General features: G+C 30.7%; 1 protein-coding gene across 2 annotated transcripts in view; it reads left to right on the top strand.

Moving 5' to 3' along the window:
• The window catches only part of Neto (Neuropilin and tolloid-like), a 112,077-nt gene that overhangs the window by 63,737 nt on the left and 28,340 nt on the right, over positions 1-20,000 (top strand). For both annotated transcript variants that reach the window (XM_085656820.1, XM_085656819.1), the window contains exons 3-4: positions 7,936-8,381; positions 9,761-9,995. In XM_085656820.1, coding sequence (XP_085512946.1) covers positions 7,936-8,381; positions 9,761-9,995 — 681 coding nt within the window. The remainder of the gene's footprint in view (positions 1-7,935; positions 8,382-9,760; positions 9,996-20,000) is intronic.

The raw sequence follows: 20,000 nt of genomic DNA, 5'->3' as shown, positions 1-20,000 counted from the left end.
GAGATAAATTTCTCCTTTTTTTTTATTTTTTTATTTTTTTTTTATTTCTTCTTTTCCTCCGTCTATTGTTTTCATATGTGAACGTTATTTTTCAGTTTGATGCCTGTCAAATCGGTTAAATGTTTGAAACATCTCCGAACATCCATTGACAAATTTGACGGGTATTACTTTATCGACTGATAATGGGATATTGACGGGTAAAATATAGATTTATGTATCTTACATTAGATTATAGAAAAATAATAAATTATACGAATGTGGTAATGATTATTACGAAGGAGAAATAGATATAGGAAGATAATAATCTTTTCTTTCTCTCCCTCCCTCTCTCTCTCTCTCTCTCTCTCTCTCTTTCTCTCTCTCCTTGTCTCTCTCTGTCTCCCGATCATTATTTTTTTTTTGTTAGAAATATTGTTTTTATATCAGTTCTTAAAAACTATTTAACTTCTACATTTTTTGACATCAGCATTAATATTATTACACGAATAGATTAAAACGATAGATACATATGTATAATTGTTTTTTTGTTTGTTTCCATAGTTATTATTTCGTTTTATAACGAGATCGATATATTACACTATTATAGAATTGCTATTCAAAATAATATAATATGAAAAGAAGTCGATTATATATAATTATTATATTATACATAAAGTCGATTAGATACATTTAATTAAACGTTAAATACTAATTGCAATGCAAAATGAAACGTTTGGTGATGCGTTTGATATGCAGTTAAATTCATTGTTAAATTTATCGTAATTAATATTCGTGAAAGAAAAACGTAAAAGCAACGTGCGTTTTAACACAGAACGAATTATTGAAAAACTCTATTCGTAAAAAATTCGAAATTCTGCTTAACCGGCTAGGAGCGAGGATTCGCAAACAAATAATCATGTTATGGAGAAATGCCAAATATTGCTTGACTCGATCTTTTTCCGCATGAGTAAGAATCATAAACTGTTGGACACATTTGAAAATGTTGAGAGATCAGATATAACTCTTATTTATGCATATTATACATTAATAAAATTTTAATTCTCGGTAACATTGTATTTATTAATCTGTAAAAACTAATAAATTATTATTCTGTAATAAATAATAAAATGTAAATATATAAGATTCGTGATAGATGTATTCTAATCGGTATTAAAAAAAAAAAATTGATTTTAACCCATAAACAAATACATTGATAATCATCGATAATAATCGACTTATTTTTTAATATAAAAATTCTAAGATATCATATAGAAATACTACGACCGGTATTACTATATAAAGAAATTCGTTTCGTACATTAATCATTATGAATGATCATTCAATAAAAGCTTAAGAAAAATCGACTTTTTTCGGGAGAATATCTACATTTGTTGATCGGACACGACTTTGCTATACGTGTCTGTTTCGTAGAGTTAGGGATTATATCGATATGTATGTGGACTGGCACTTCGATATCCCGTAGGATATCCGCTATGAAACTTTTCCGATTCATCATTGGTGTTTCTCCTGACGTGAGCAGGTTACTCTTTCACGTTTTGGGCAACTCCTATCAACGACCTGACTAGAACTCTGTCGAACAAATAGCATCCGAAGCCCGGGAGACAAAGTACTATACGTTATGTTATGATTTTGTTTTCGATTCAGGAGTGTATGTATATATATATATATTTTTTTTTTTAACTTTATTAAAAAGAATAAAACAATTTTTACGAGTGTTTCGAATCGTTGAATAAACGTTCTCTTCAACCCATGATTTTTTGTTATTGTAGAAATTTAAAACACGAAAATATTATACCAATTATTAAATAGATATTAAAGCACTAGTAACAGTAAAATTATATTATCATAAATTTTTTTTATAAAAAATTAAATTGTTGCATATTTATAACATTGCATAATAAAATACATTGAATATTAATATAATATATCGTAATTTGTTATCAAGGATCATTCATGCTAGTGTTAATAAAAAAATAATAGGTTATCTTAAAATAATAAGGTATCTATCATTAAATAAAATCATCGCTCGAGAATTTATCGATTTAACAAAAAAAAAAAAAGAAGAAAAAACAGGAAGATACATTTCATTATCATCTTGAGATAATGATAAAAAGTTGAGAAACATGGTCCCAACGGTATCATTAGTCGAACCTCCCTGATTACGAATAAGGGTGAACGTAATGAATGATGTGCCTTATTAATCTAATAATGAAGTAATCTTCCGTGGGATATAAATGACTGGGATGTTGAAAGATAAGGAAGGAACCTGGGAATATTAACGAAGAATAATAATTTTATCTCGTTACCGACATTCGTTGGAGTGAACAAAGCTAAACGAATAATGAACGAAGGTAAACGGTATTTACTACATCAACATTTCGCTCGTTCATTCGTTCATTCATTCATTCATTCGCTTTTAATATACTTTCGAGATTTAAATTTCTTGTTTTTGAATTTATTCGTTTCGGTTAAAATCCATAATAATAAATATCCATAAATAATACGAAATATTAAATATTACACATAATATTTGATGTCCACCTTTAAACCTGTTTTTACGTTTACGTTCAGATAATGAACGTGACGTAATTAACTACTACGAATCCTTTTATCGCTATAACTTTCCTTTTATAATTTGTTACTTATTAAAAATGCTAACCGTATTTTCAAACGTATTCACATACATTCAAATAGCTAATTTCATAATTTCGTAAAGTATAATTCAACTGCTATGATCTTGCTATCTCCCTTCCTTGTACATACAAACTTTTAATGTTAGTTTTTCTCTTCTTTCTTCTGCTTCTCTATTTAAAAACGTTCTCTTTTCCTACTTGGAAAATTGTTGAGACAAGAAATCTTTCAACGCAACAACGACGACGACGACAACGACGATGGAGCTTCGTGATTTATTTTTCTTTGCTAATTTTTTTTTTTTTTTTTAAATGAAGAAAGAAAAATTTACAAATTGTACGTATCTCGTTTTACGAATTAATATGAAATAATGAAGTTGAAATAATGAAATAATGAGTTGTAAGTAGATTTTGTTGAATTTAAAAGTTTTTTTTTTTTAATCCAACAAAAAATGAATAAAAAGTTTTATATAAGTTTTGTTGTTTTGGAGTCATTAAATATGATTGATAATAATAACTATTAATATTGATTTATTATGATATTTTAGGTTTAATTGGATACGTATGATTAGGATTTTGCGGAAAAAGAAAGTAGGAAAAGTATTTGAGGAAAGATTAATCTATGGAAGGAAAGGTTGTGACCATTGAGAGATGTTGGGATGGAACGTTAGAAAATTAATCGAATTACACCATACGATCGTACTTACATTTTATAATAATAATGATAATAGTGATAATATAGTATAATATAATAATAACGATAATGAAGGTATTAACTTTATATATTACAGTAATAAGTGAAACGTAAGAACTTACAATTCAGATTTTTCTTACGTAAGTTTTTATATCGTCATAAACGTAGCAAGGACTTTTATTAAAAATAAAGAGACAAACGGTTACATCTTCCATTCTCTTTTTCCATTTTCTTCTAAATTAAGATAAAAAGAAAAAAGGTTCTGAAATAAAATTTTCTCTAAGTTGTAATTACTATCGATCGATCTAGAAGTTTTCTCTCGTAGCCTCAATGAAAGTGCAACTACGTGCGAAGAAAATAAAGAAATCCTTGAAAAAGAAGAAAAAGAATGTAAAAGGAAAATGGAATTACGTTAGATTGACAGATGAGTAAAAGGTGTGGCAATGAATGGACGTGTTGGTACGAACAACGTGAGAATGATAAATGCGAAATGGCCTACAGCGTGACGCGATTTGTTCTATACGTTTTCAATGAAACAAATAGATGTGTAATTTAAAGCATTCGATCAATTAATTCCTATTGATCGAAAACGTATATTGAGAATCATACTTTTTTTCCACAAAACGACACAGAAGAATAGATAATCCAAAAGAATGACAAATAACGCATTTATCGTGATCATATTTTTCGAACTACGATTCGTACAAAAAGAAGTTGAAATTAAAGCTTAAAAAACAACACACACACACACACACACACACACACACATATATATATATATATACATATATAAATAGATATAGATAGATACATAGGCAAGTAGGAGATAAATAAGAAAGAACTTTTCGAAGAAATTACAATATCACAAGTAAAATGAGATAAAATTTTCATAGAGCAACTATTATAAGGAAAAATTTCATACTTTCGTAAAGAGAAGAAGAATAGAAAATTTATTGGAAAATACAAAAGAAATGAGAGGAATGGCTAAAGTTATACTATCGACGTTACGAAAAGCAAAGGAAAACGGCAGAGAGAGAGAGAGAGAGAGAGAGAAGGACAGAAAGAGAGAGAGAGAGAGAGAGAGAGAGAAGGACAGAGAGAGAGAGAGAGAGAAGGAGTAGAGAGTAGAGAGTAGAGAGTAGAGAGTAAAGAGATAGATATACACAAGGTTAGATACCAACTTATGTAGGTGAATTCAAATGGCTAGCTAGACCGAGATTTGATTTGTTTCTAGAGTACGAATGTAAATCTTCGGTATCGTTAGTGGCCTCAGAAACTAGCTGTCTAAACATGACTTGCATCTCAAGTAAGATAACTGTTTGCTATCTGAAAATACCTACTTCTTCTTCTTATTCAGAAAAAACTCCAGCAAATTTAGAATCGTGACTGGCTATCCTAACTAACATCACTTCATCACTAACCTACCCTAAGAAAATCAATGTAAAAGGTAAAATAAACCGAAAGATTTTTATAAACATTGTTATATCATATATTTTTATTTCCAACTCAAATGAAGCATCGATACTTTTCTGATAATAATAATTCGTTCGTCCTTTCTTCTTCCTTTTCTTCTTTTTTTTTTTTTTTTTTTTTTTAAGACTTCGGATTATTCGTGTTATCGTCACTTAGCATAGCTTCAGGTGTCTAAAGAAGTTATCAAGAAATATTAGCCCAAAAGTTTGCTCTCGATAGTTCTTTTTTATTTTTTTTTACTTTTTTTTTTTCTCTGAGTGAACACCCTGCAAAAAGTGGTTCACGTACCGAAGACGAGAAGAGCATAAGCTAAAATTGAAGAGGAAACTTTCATAAGGCTCCAATTCAAAAGTTCGAGACGAGTCTTCCCTCTCGTCTTTACCAACGTTCTTAACTCCCTTCCACTTTTACTACTACTTCTTTTTCTTCTTTTTTTTTTCATCTTCTTTTTCTTGTTCTTCTTATTCTTCTTGTTCTTCTTGTTCTTGTTCTTCTTCTTCTTCTTCTTCTTCTTTTTCTTCTTCTTCTTCTTCTTCTTCTCTCTTCACGTTTCATCTGATTCTTAGAAAGATCCAAGATCCTCGACATCAAAGGCTACTCGACTTAAAATTGAAGAAAGTAATCTTTTGATATATTAAACGACGAATCGTCGCCTTTGAAAATTAAATAAAGTTATCGCCTTCGAAAGAAATGGGAAAATGTAATATATGTGATTTGTGTCTCTTATTCCACGTTCATTTTTTAATATTTCATTTGTGAGAAACAATTTCTATCGCTAGAAATAAAGTTCGTTCTATCTTCGTTGATATCGTCGATCAAATTTTTATGTAAGAATAATAATGTCCAGTTCTACCGAATAAGTACGATCGATCTATCGTAATAAACTTTAAAGTTACAGGACGTGAATTTATGATGAGAAGTTTAAAAAGTTACGAGTATATGAAAATACTCTAGCAAATTATTCTAGAGAATGCAATCTCTTTTCAAAAAAAAAAAAAAAAAAAAAAGAGATAAACCAAAAAAATTCCTTTATATTACGAAATGTTTGTCTGTATTATTAAAGGTATATAAGATCTATTCAGATTAAATGATTAATAATTCACATTCTATTATCTTGCGAATGGTGTACAAAAATTGGATAGAAATGTCGTATTTCAATAGAAATATTCAATAGACGTATCCAAAGAAATAGGAATTTTGGTTAATGAAAGTTTATTACCGAAAAAATTTATTGGAATTTGACGAATTACATGCCAATAAAAGCTTTATAGTCGTACACGTATCTATATTTACGTTTTTATTAGGATATTTCATAAATGAAATGTTAACTCGGTTATTTGTTTTACGAAATGAGACTGACAAAATGACAATATTTGTATTACCTGTAAAAAACAAAACGATTAATTAAAAAACATTATAAACAATATATAACATCGAGTCTTTGAACGTATCGCATCCAATCTGATGATTAAAAGAAAAATAAGAAAAAAGAAACAAAAATCATATTTTCAACGACCAATACAGTTTTTCTTTTTCTCTCTTTCTGTGTTTCGCTTAACACGCAACGTATTTTTCAGGAACTTTTATCACCCCCGGTAAAACCAACAATGCTGAGAAAAATGTACTGACAAAAGTTTCATCGGTTCAACAGCACAGAATTATTTTTACTTTTTTTTTTCTTTTTTTTTTCTTTTTTTTGTTTTTTTTTTTTTTTTTTTTTTTTCTTTTTTTTTCTTTTTTATCATATTCAATCTATCCCCAAGCAATAGCGAAAGAGACGTGAAAATTCGTATCGAATGTGATACCGATTTGAACACATACACAGGCAATATTTTGAAGAATTATCTCACATCCTCCAGGTGTTCAATAATGCGAACTTTTTTTATTTGAAATAAAATCGGTGATGCGATCGAAAAATTAAGAACAATTGTAAATCATCGTCGAAATTATTCGCGATCGAATATAAATATTTTAAAATAGTAAAGGGAGAATATATACAGGCAGAAAAATCTCTAGGATTTGCTTTGAGAATAAAAGTTTTATAGGGAAAAACATGAACATGTCCATCCACGTCCACGTACGACGAAATTTCTCTGAAAATTGCTCAAAATTCAATTCGCTTTTACGTCGGCCATACACGAAACTGGATTTGCCATGTGCGTGTTTCTACGAAACATTACGAATGAAAAACTATTGAAGAAAAGACAAAAAATGGATTAACGATAAAATAAATAATATAATAAAAATAGAAAGAGAGAGAAAATAGAAAGGAAAAGATTGAAGGAATGTGACAAGATAATCAGAAATTAATCAAATTTGTTTCCATTTGTAGAATTTTTACGTGATTTAAACTATAAATATCGCAATTATTGTCTTAATAAATAATAATCTCCACAAAATTTGCATTTTATTTCAATATATATATATATATATATATATATATATATATATATATATAAACTATATAAAATTATTAGACATTCATATAAGAACATCAGTATCTTAAATAGTGTGAAAAGAGACAATGAAATAGTATAAGTAATTTTTTCAAATAATTCAAACGAACAAAAATAAATAATACAATATAAAATTGAAATATTAATTTTTCAAGGATGAATTTAATATAATTTTTCCTTCTTCTTTCTCTTTGCTTTTTCTCCTTCTCTCTTTTTCAATTTTGAGATTTGTCAGTGGCCAAGAAGCTTTTCAAACAGCTTAGCCAAGGGGAAATCTTGCATCCCTAATGGGATCGGACAACGCGGTCTGAAATATTGTGAATCGTATTCTTCGTCCTCTTACCTTCATTTCAAATTAACAATCGTATATTGCTTTCTGTTTCGAACTTAAGCAGCTTAAGTTGAATAACAGATTATATGTAAAATATCGAGCAGTCCAGCATAATGCAAAAAATAAATATAATACTTGAGGAGACAGAAATTCTAAATAAAAATTATCGTACGATAATGTTTTTGAATCTTTTCAAATATGAACAGCTAATTAATTAGAAATATAAAACATTTAGTCGTTATAATAAATGTCAAATTATAATGATAATTTTTATATATAATTAATAACGATCTATCTGATTAATTTTTAGATTCTTTTTAAATACATAAAAAAATTTTTTATATGTTTTAGTTGCCGGAGCATCCGCAGAGTCGACGCAGGAGAGAAAAGATTCCACTTTTTACGTTCACGGACGAAGTAGATCTACAAATAGATCGTCACGTTCCATCTTATCATCATCTTCATCGATGTCCTCGTCCTCAATGTCGATTTCGTCATCCTCTGAAAGAACTCTCCATAGAATTTTTAAAACGACACCCTGGAGCAACGACGATAGCACACAAACATTCGGATTGGCTCATGGATCTTCGAGGATGATGCTAGAGGAAAATTCGGAAAAGACGCAAACGACAATCCAAAATTACCTTTCGAATGAATCGAGCTCTTTCTCGTCTTTGAGAAATCGTCCCGAATATTCTGTCACCGAATCATCCAAAAATTTCGACGTTTCTAGAATATCGATAAAAGAAACGTCAAAAATTTCGAAAAACATCCCGATCATTTCTACGATTGCCGACGTAAGTTCGCTTTTAGTTTTTATTTTTTATACATTAGCATTATACATTAGTATATTATCACCTTATTACTATATATAATAGTAAAATAAAAAATAAAAGTATAAAAAATTACTTAAATATTCATGTGATATCGTGTTACAGTAATTCATTAATAGCATAATTTCTTTTAATATTATGATTGACGATGTTAAATAAATTTTATTGAAATAAATTTACGAATATTCTTTAGTTTCCACTAAAATTCTAATTCAAATGGTAAAAGCTAATTACTTTTTTGCATAATGAATATATTTGTTATAAAGAAAAAGAAAAAGAAAAATAAAAAGAAAAAGAAGAAAAAAATAAATTACTATCTCTTCTCATGACAAGTATATTCGTTAATGAATAATACAAAATAAGAAAATAATAATAAATGGTCGACAGGGGAATAAATAGAAAAGTTCGTTCGAGTCAAGAGTTCGCAAAGAAAAATTTGCCATTTCCATAAAACGTTCAAGCGCGATTGAAAAATGAAATAGTTGAAAGAGTTCTTGAAAGTTGATATCGATGTACTCTCGTAAATCTTAAACTCTTATCGAATGACTTTTATTCGTGTAAATAAAGCTGCATATAAGCTTTCGAAGTCTCTCAATAATAGGCTGTATACGTGTTATTGGACATTCTTTATTCCTTCTCTCATGACTGATCTAAGAAATAACAAAAAAATAAAGTAAATAGGAAAGAAAAATAGACACGTGTCTTCTTGAGTTTAAATGTTGCACGTAAAATTCATTAAAAATATTCAAGAATAAAATACTCAAACATCTTCTACTAAATAATCATTTGGCAATACATAATAGCTATTATAGATACACGCGTGTGTATAACATATACATGTATATATATATATATATATATATATACATATATATATATATATATATACATATATATATATACATATATACATATATATATATATATATATATATATATATATATATATATATATATATTGTGCTGCACCTGAGGCTCGACAATATCGAGCTATAACCGTTACCAATAAGGCAAACTCATGGTAATATCTATAATTTAACACTATCGATATACCTATCGTACATAGCTTCCTCCAATTCGAGTTTAATTAATGACCTGACATTCGTATATTGGTAGATTGCAAGTTCATCCATTCGATAGATTTTACATAATGTAATGGTAAAAGCATACTGGCGATTCTCGATCTTTGATTAATCATGAAATACTCTATTCCAATCTCTTTCCCAGTTGACAATTAAATCAATTAATGAATTAATTAATACACACGTCAAAATAATTCTACATCTTTTATTTTCCCCTTCAAAATTTTTATTATCGAAACGTTTTTTCATAAATTTCTACAGATAGTCCCAACTACGGAGAGTCGAGGAATATCAACAGAAATATTCTCCAGGACGACAACCACGTCGATGCTATTATCATCGTCAAGGGACGACATATTTCGACGTCGTCAAATGAGACACGCCGCAGACAAATGCGAGAAATTTCTAATCGGCGACGAAGCTAAGAGAGAATTCTACAGTCCGAATTATCCGAATCCTTATCCGAATCATACGGAATGTGTCAGAGTTCTCGAGGGTAAGTTTAATCAGAATAAAATAAATAATAATAATAATAATAATAATAATAATAATAATAATAATAATAATAATAATAATAATAATAATAATAATAATAATAATAATAATATTAGTAATAATAATAGTAATAATGGTAATTATAACAATAATAATAATAATAATAATAATAATAATAATAATAATAAAATAAAGAGATAGAAGAAAAAATTGAATAAAAAGAAAAGAAAAGAAAAGAAAAAAAACACTCGAAAAGAAATTATTATTCCTGAAGGGAGTTAAATTCAGTCAGAAATTAAATAGATTCCTCTAGAAGATTACAGAATCTTTAAAGATTCTCGTGTCTGTTTTCGATTACGTAACTTGTTTGAAACGTTAAAAGTTTTAAGGCTAGCCAGGCTCGAGAAATGTCATCTACATAAGAACATAGTAGGAAAATCGTTTTACGATCCGCTTTCTACGCGATTGCGTTCACCCGAGCGGACTATCTCGATTTCAGTTTAGTACCGTGCTAGCAATCGAAGGAACATCGATAATGTGCTAAAAAAGGAACGAACGTGTTCAAAAGACAAACTTGCTCTCTTTCTCTCTCTCTCTCTCTCTCTCTCTCTCCCTTCCTCCCTCTTTTCTTCGAGGGACGAAGCTTTGATCTTGGATCACGTCGTTGAGTCTTCGATAGAATCTTACGTGTGTTTTTATGTTCTCTACTTTACAAACAACCTTCGAAAGATTCTGAGAAACGTCAACACGTTACTTTGCTTGATGTTTTACTGAAAGGAATTAATAATGTTTAAAGTGAAAAATACTGGATATTTTGTGCGTACCTTTTATTATTATTTATTATTATTATTAACCCTTTGAGTGCTGAATACTCCCGGCACATATAATCTGTGTGGACGGCACACACCTAGCGGATTTCGATCGCTGGAGACGGAATATTTTTTTCGCTAATGTTAATTCTGCTGATTAAATACGCAAAATGCAACTATTTAAACGATACAAGAATTAATTAATTATTTCATTCAAAACATTAAAATGTTTAATCATATCTTAACTTGAAATTATCTCAAATGCGAGAGAAGTCGACAGAATTGATAAACGCACATATGTGTCCATAGTCCACAGCGATCGTTTTCGCTAAAACGCATATATGAGTTCATAGCACTCAAAGGGTTAATATTATTTTTCTTTTTGCTTTTGTTCATTCATGATTTAATTATAGAACGCAACATGTGTTATAGAAACTAATTTCATCACGTAACTTCGTCACATACATATCTCACGACACAAGTGACAAGTGACTAGCAGTAAAAGTTTCGAATTAGCTCATACTAAAATAATACTCATCGTTGTTGTAAATTCTCTTTATATCTTTCTCTCTTTCTCCCTCTCTTTCTCTCTCTTTCTCTCTCTTTCTCTCTCTATTTCTCTCTCTATTTCTCTACTTCTCTCTCTTTCTATCATGGTCGTTGAATGTCCAATGAACCGAGAAACGTTTCGTATTGGTCTTACATTTGATATAAAAATAAACTGATAAGAAAAAATCTTTATATTCATATAGTATTCTAAAAAATGATTTAAACGATATAGAAAAATGTCTTTTTTAGTTTTTTACTGTCAAACTTCTGACGAAATAACGAGAACGGTAAAATATTGTTACAAATAGTTTAACGTTCTCGTGCGGAACTATTACTCATTCGTGCAGCAGCAAAACGCAAATTCAACGTAAAGTCTGAATATTTCGAACTCGAGATAACTTCGAAAAAAGAAAAGGTATTTTGTGATTTATATGTACCTCTCCCGACATTCCAATAAATTATTTTCGTTTCTAATTTTTACGTGATTCTCTCCCCCTCTCTCTCTCTCTCTCTCTCTCTTCTCTCTTTCTGTCTCTCTTGAGCGTTCGCGCTCACACATTCCATGCATTTTTTGAATACGTTAATTTAATTTATCTTTAAAAAAATTTTCAGATCTATAAAAAATAAAAAAAACCGAAGATCTTTGTCCTTTCATTGATACAGATTACGAGTCTTACATTCGTTATCATGACAAATTCTTCGAGCCTATTTGCTCCAGAAGAAAAAACGAGAAATTTTGCAGTAGACTCGGTGAAAACGTAAATCATCGTAACGTTCGATTCCATTCGGTCCATTCGAGACAGTGCGAATGTTCCGATAACGAATCGATTTATCGAGAAACTATAGATGACACTGTTCTATCTTGTCAGACAAGAAATATCTTCTTTTTTCTCAGGAAATAAATGTCATACATGACCCAATAAAATTGATCGGTTTTTGTAAATAATAAAATTTCCGATATATAAAACTCATCGTCAAAGAAAAATCGAATAATTCATTTTATCGAAATGAATAAATAAATGATTATTAATACATTGAATAATATCGTATTGATTATTAAAAAAAAAAAACTATGTTATATTATCTCGAAAATTGTCTTATGACGAGATTATTCTCTTTACTTATCTATCAGTTGATTCAAATGATCTCTTGACCCGTAAATTTATGCTGGGACAATAGACGGTAAAACTCGGAAAGTTTCGTAAAAGTTTCCTAATGTAGAGTCCGTAAGTCTTCGATATGAATTTAAGTGTCTCTTCCTCGAAAAATAGCTTTAAGGAAAAAATTTCGATTCACAAAGTTAAATCGGTATTTTATCTCCCTGAAGCAGTAAAAGGAGACGGAAAAAGGAAATAAAAAAAAAAAAGAAAAAGAAAAAAACAAGGAGAAAAAAGAACAGCAGAAAAGAAAGACCAAAAAAAGTAAAATAAAAAGTAGATGGTAGCCTTGTTTTCTATATCTTTCGATAAAGAACTTTAGTCAACGTTGAGGAAGTATATCAACGGAGTCGGTCCCTTCTTTCTAAGAAATTTAAATGATAATAATGACGTAAAGGAGGAAATTCTTGAAAATATAATTACTTTCCCTCCCTCTCTCTCTCTCTCAATCTCAATTTCAATCTCAATCGCGTCTCTCTGTTTCTCTCTCTCTCTCTCTCTCTCTCTCTCTCTCTATCTATCTATCTATCTATCTATCTATCTATCTATTTCTCCTTCAAATTGCAAATTCATTAGGGACGTCTTTCTCATTCTTTATTTTTTACTTCATTTTCTAGTAGTAGATGTCCCAAGACAGCACGGATTCGAGAAAATCTCATTAGTCGTAGTGGTATTTTGGAAACCGTTACACGAAGCTCGAGATGCACCGGATCGAGCTTATACGAGGGCATCTAGCTCTCATTCGAATTTGAGTCAGGGTCGAAGAGTCTCGTTCGCGTTCTCTCTCTTTCTCTCTCTCTCTCTCTCTCTCTCTCTTTCTCTCTCTTTCTCTCTCTCTTTCTCTTTCTCTCTCTTCTTTCCGAACTTCTTACGAAGTCTTCTGACTACGAAAATAGTAGCGCCGATGCTTAGGAGTCTCGATCGAATGTCGCGGACGGTAGGGTGGCTTTTGCGACCAAGCACACTATATAAATACCGTCACGAAAATTCGTTTAAATTTCGGCTTCTTCAAGAACGATCCTTTTCGTGATAAATAAGCTTTCTACAAAAATACGAATCTTGAATGACATATCTACAAAAATATGTTACAAAAATACGAATGAAATGTATCGACGTGATGGTGATAATTATTATTTTTCCTATTTCGTTTCTTTTTAAGATATAAAAATTAATAATTGGCTTTATATGAATTAACGGAAAATGTTAATAATTATTTTCTATCTCTGTCTCTCTCTCCCTCTTTCTCTCTTTCTCTTTTTCTTCTTTCTTCTTTTTAGATAATAGGTATGACTTAATTTCATACGTGCCAAAATTTGGAAAAAATTTGGAAAAAAGATCCTATTTACTGCTAATTAAAATGAACTCGTCAAAAGCAATGTTCATGTTCGAATATAAACTTTTATAGAACCAAAGGAATTTTCTTCGCAAAACAAATGATAATTGTAAGGGTGATCGATGAGAAACAAGGCTAACACATAGATATATTTATCATAACTCGCTTATTTCTATGTCGTGACAAACTAGTACCGTCGTTAACTCGATTTTCTCGTAATTTGTCGCATTCGGATTTTAATTTGATTCGCTCGCAGTAAAGCGTACCAATTATAGGCGCGTTCGTGTACGCGCGCACGCTTTTAATGACGGTTCCGATAATAGAAGGCTTCAAAGAGCTCCGACGTAAACGATGTATCACATTATTATCAGTTCGCTGTAATCGCGAATCCTTACATTTTTTTTTTCCTTTTTATTTTTCTTTTTTTTCTTTTGTATTTTTTTTTTTTTTTTTTCTTTAATCTACAATATCTATCTATCTACATTCAATGTAATTAAGCTAGGCTTAATATTCCATTGTCCTTTGGTATATTCGCTCGTTAGTTCGTCAATCGCACATACATGCTTTAAACGAACATCTTTCTGTCTTTTTATTTATTTTTTTTTTTTTCAATTTCGAGACATTTCAAAGAATCGAAGAAAAAGGAAAGAGAGAAGGAGAAAACAAAGGATAAAACAGGAGTAATAGAAGAACAAAATGAAAATCGAAAAAAATAGTAAGAAATAAGAAAATTAAAGTAGGAGTGAATCAATGAGGATATATGGCAACCGTTGTATGCTCTTTAATATCATTTACGTTTATCATCCCCTTTTTAGGCATGATCCTATTATATTTTTTATTTCACCTCAAGTATCATTATGTATCATCATCCTTTTAGTTCTATCATCGTGATAATTTTTACAGATTATTATCACATGAACTTCACTCTTTATTTCACTTTCATATTCATATTTTTATAATATATGATAATATAATTCGATAACATATTTTTGATTTAACGGATGATTAAAAAATTAAATGAGAAAATCGATTTATTTTGTTTACATGCCATAAAAGAAACATTATAATGATCAATTTTATTGGAAAAATATACAAATAAAAATATACAAAATACATGGTTTCAAACGAGAACATATGAAAGTTGCAATAGTCAAAGGATTTTCGTGATAATAATTGCGTTAGATAAAGGAGAAAGAAAGAAATAATGACAGAAAAGAAAAAAATAGGAAAATATAAGAAAAAGAGAAAGATACAAAGAGATAGAGAAAGAGGGAGAGAGACAGAGAGAGAGAGAGAGAGACAGAGAGACAGAGAAAGAGAAAGAGAGGGAAAGAGAAGGAGAAAGAGAGAGAGAGAGAGAGAGAGAGAGAGAGAGAGAAAGAGGAGAAGAGAATATGTCGTTGTCAGTTAAAGTTCGAACAAACACGGGAGTACATAGGCCCGATTTCATAAGTGACTTTGTTAAGATAACTCGTTTGTCAGAGCACAATGGTGGCCATTGCGAATGCGAGAGGTGATTACGGTGTATTAAGGACCGCATGTAAATTACGTCAAGTAATTATAGCCGTCGCGGAGGCAAAGACATAGGATTAAGTAAGTTCCACGTAGAACCCATCGAAAGGACCCTTCTCGACATCCCTATCCTACCTCTTATTCAACCATATCTAAACTCCTCTTTCCATCCCTTCGGAAACCCTGGCTGTTCCTTGAATTCTCACAAGAATTCGATTTTCTACCCATGCCAAACGAGATTCCTTAAGTCGTTCTATCTTATGAGATTTTAACTTAAATACTTTCCTAACACGATTTCATCCTTTTTATTTTTTAATTTTCTTCCTTATCTTTTATCGGATCTTAAATCGAATATCGTTACGTTAATTAATGAAAATAGAAAAAAATATTAAGATAGTTTAAATTGAAGTAAACTTACATTAATCCAAGAATTGTTATTTTTCTTAAGAACATTGATCGGAATTTAAAATGAAATATATACATATGTATAAGTGTATATATATATATATAAGTGTATATATAAGTAAATATATATATATATATATATATATATATATATATACTTCCAACTATTTACCGAAGGAATTTTTCTATTTGCGGAGAAAATCGTCACGTTGAATTGTTTTCCTGGTTCAATGTTGCCCATGCTCGGAATTTTTAAATCGAAGTTGGCGTTGAGGAAATATCTCTCTCTCTCTTTCTCTCTCTCTCTCTCTCTCTCTTTCTTTCGCGGTTTGATAAAATTTCGATAAACAGACGCGTCTACTTTCTGTGTTTCCAACAATTTTTAGATTTTGTTAGACAAAAGTGCACCCTTTTTTCGTTCAATGTATTTCTGCAAAAACTAATATCACTTTGTTATTATGATACTATATATTTAAATATGTTCATTGAATCTCGAATGAGTGAGAAGAACAGTTCTTGTTTCTTTATCTAAAATTAACAACAACAAAAAAAAAAGTAAAAAAAATAAACAATTTTTCTCGACTATGTTATTATATTTTAAACACGAGTCTTTTCGTAAATTTCTAATGTTTATGCTCTTCACAGAGACCTAAAACTAGATCTCATTTTCGAGGTTCGATGGTAAAGGTGCGAAGGAAGGATTCACTCGAGATCACTTCGTAACGATCTCTCTTTCTCTTACTCTTTCTCTTTTCTTCCTTTTTTTTTTTTCTTCTTTCTTCATTCTATCAGCGATGACGTGTAAGTTCAGGTCAGTGAACACGCAAACGGGCCAAGTAGTATTGCTGAGGTGCACACGAAAGGTCCTAATTGCGCGGATGAAACTTTTTTAATTGCTCGCTCGTAAGTATGATAACGCTATTATAGTAAGGTACCCTGTCATTAGGAAATGTGGAACACTTTTAAGCAGGTACTCTTATATCGGTTAATGAGATCACAGCTCGTTCGAGCTTGTCTTCTACCAGTACCTTCGAAAAGCCAAGATTCGAACTTCATCTTCTTCTTACCCATCATTTCTCTCTTACCTTTCCCCCCCCTCTCTCTCTTTCTTTCTTTCTCTTTTTCTTTCTCAGAGCTTCTTTCATCGTAGAGAAAATTTCACCAGGCTGGAATAACGAAGAATCGGGAAGTTCGACCATCTCTCGAGTTCGTTAAACGAGTCCGCTTGATCGGTCACCCAAGATCATGAAGCTAACGAGAGATCTCACGGACCTTCTTTTTCCTTCTTCCTTTTTAATTAATCGTAGAATTGCATTTATTCCTTCCTTCCTTCCTTCCTTCCTTCCTTCCTTTCTTCCTTCTTTCTTTCCTTTCTTTCTTCATTTTCTATTCTTTATTCTCTAAAACTAAATCTTTCATTTATTTTTCTTATTCCTTTCTTATTTCACTTCATTCATCCCTTACCTTCTTCACCTTCTTCGTCCTCTTATTCTTATTCTTTTTATTTTTCTTCTTTTACCTCTTCTTTCTTCTTTTTCTTCTCTTCCTCTTTGTCTTTATCTTCTTCTTTTTCTTTTCCACGCTCTATTTTCCTTCTCCCGTTGTGTCTTCTCATTAAATATGTATATTATCACTCTTAAGAGAATTCTCAGTTATATCGAAGCCAGTCTAATTAGCGCACCTTTTTTAAACTCTACTTTTAATGTCTCCGCCAATAGGTGTTGAGCTTTCTTTACCGTCGACATTATTTGTCTTTCATATTCTATTACCTCATTTATGTTTCTTTCCTTGAATTAATAATAAAATTTCTTCAATGAAAAAAATCTTTCTGTTAGTACCTCTTTCTAAATATACTCTTCTACAATATTAAGATGTATGATAAAATATAATATATATTTTATTATATCAATTAGAAATAATATATTAGTTTACTTTTAATAATATTAATGTCCTTTCCTTTTTCCTTAATTAACAAACTTTTCTCACGTTCGATTTTTTGAATGAAGAAATTTAAAACGTTTAAAAGAAGAAGAAGAAGAAGAAGATTCAAAGAATCGTAAAAATTTTTAACAACTTTCACACCTGATGCATATCTACTTTACTTAGACGTAAATGTTTAAAATGGCTTAACTGTCGGTAAAAAATATCCGATTTTTTTTCATTCTTTTCTCTTTTATTCCTCTTAGCGACTGAAGTTTTACATTGCATTTAATCGTGATCGTGCAAAATCGTTTTGCGTCTCTTGAAAAAGAGTGGTAAAAGAAAACAAAGAAAAAAGTCGATATGGAGTGGCTCGAAGGTAAATGAGAGAAGTTACAGGAACGTGGCACTTCGTTAAATCCGATGGAAAAGTTGGCGTTTCTCGAAAGTTAACCTGTTGGCCGACGGGGTCTAGAGTCTAAGCAACCCTTTCCTCTTTCTCTTCCTTTTTCTCTGTTTCTTTCTTTTTTTTTACCTTTCCTTGTCTCTACTTTTTTTCCTATCTCTCTCTCTCTCTCTCTCTCTTTCTCTCTCTCTCTCTCTCTTTCTCTCTCTCTCTCTCTCTCTCTCTTTCTCTCTCTCTCTCTTTCTCTCTCTCTCTCTCTCTCTCTTTCTCTCTCTCTCTCTCTCTCTCTCTCTCTTTCTCTCTCTTTCTCGAGAACGAAGTTGATTGCGAAAATATCTTATTTTTTTTTCTTTTCCTTCTTCTTCTTCTTCTTCTTCTATCTTCTACCATTTCTTTTCTCTCCTTATATTTCATCGTTCCATCCTTTCCCTTTGTCCTGTACTTTATTTCTTTTCTTTGTCAAGTATACAACCTCCAGATTTTAAAGCAGGCAACGTCCTCAAATGGCAAACTCAAAGCATCCACGCCGTAGTTCACCCTTTTACCTTCATTATTTTACTTCTTCCACGTATTACAGTAGCACCTTTATATTTCGTACGTAGGAAATAGAGACCTCTATTCTCTATATTTCTTTTACTTGCCTAAAGGAATGCATTATGTTTATTCATTATCTGCTAAAACTCTGTCCTTTTGACCATCAATGATAGAAGGCGAAAAATAATAAATAGAAGTTATCGAAAGATTTCATCGAATAATCAGAAATATTTATATTCGTTCGATTATTATTTATTTCTTTTTTTCTTTTTTCTACCGTAATGTAATTCAATAAATCTTTTTTTATTTTTTTTTTTTTTTATTTTTTTTTTTACTGATAATCGTCAAATAAAATTCTGCATGAATTCTATTTATATCGTCAAATTAAATGCTATTGGTGCGAATGAAATGTCGGATTCTTAAGTGAATATATTAAACTGCATATTTTTTTCCAAAAACTATTTATTTAATCAAAATATGCTCCATTTACGTCAATACACTTTTCCCAACGAGATTTTAATGCATAGATGCCTATCTTGAAGTAATTCTGATCTTTAGAATCAATGAACTCTGATATGGCATTTTTCAGACTGTCCTCATTTTCGTACTGTTTAGCCCGTAAAAACAGTTCTAGATGTTTAAATAAATGAAAGTAGGTTGGCGAAAGATCTGGTGAATAAGGTGGGCGCTGCAAAATTTCATATTTTAATTCATTTAATTTCGCAATTGTTTTGTACACCGTATGCGACTGAACATTGTCGTGGAGAAGTATTGAGCCATGCCGATTAACAAGTGATGGGCGTATAATTTTCACTTTTTTATGCATTTCTTCAATGTACTGGCAATACTTTTCGGCTGTAATTGTCATTCTAGTTCGAAGGAATGAGTAGTGTATTACTCCAGTCACATTCCACCAAACTGTGATTAAAATTTTCCGTGGATGAAGTGATGGCCGTGGAGTATGAGCACAAGCCTCATCCCTATCAAGCCACCGAGCACACCTTTTCCTATTGTCGTAAAGAACCCATTTTTCATCACAAGTAATGATCCGATCGAAAAATGGATCTCGATTAAATCGTGTTAGCAATGATGAGCATACGTTCAAGCGATCCAGCTTATTTCGCTCGGTTAGTTCGTGCGGTATCCACTTATCCATTTTTTTCACCACACCAAATTCAAAAAGATGTCGCAATATAGTTGTATGATCAACTTCCATTCTGGCAGCAAGTTCCCTTGAAGAAACAATTGGATTCGTTTCCATCAATGCTTTCAGAGCATCATTTTTCACAGACGTTTCATTTTGCAGGGAAAAGTCAGCAGGCCGAAATTTTTCAAATCAACGCTGCACATTTCGATCGTTCACAGTATTCTCCCCAAACGC

This window comes from Vespa mandarinia, chromosome 4 (assembly GCF_050613455.1).
Source record: "Vespa mandarinia isolate Hongniang chromosome 4, ASM5061345v1, whole genome shotgun sequence".
Lineage (NCBI taxonomy): Eukaryota > Metazoa > Arthropoda > Insecta > Hymenoptera > Vespidae > Vespa > Vespa mandarinia.
Note: the sequence above shows the minus strand (reverse complement) of the source record. Positions and strands in the feature narration are given on the sequence as shown.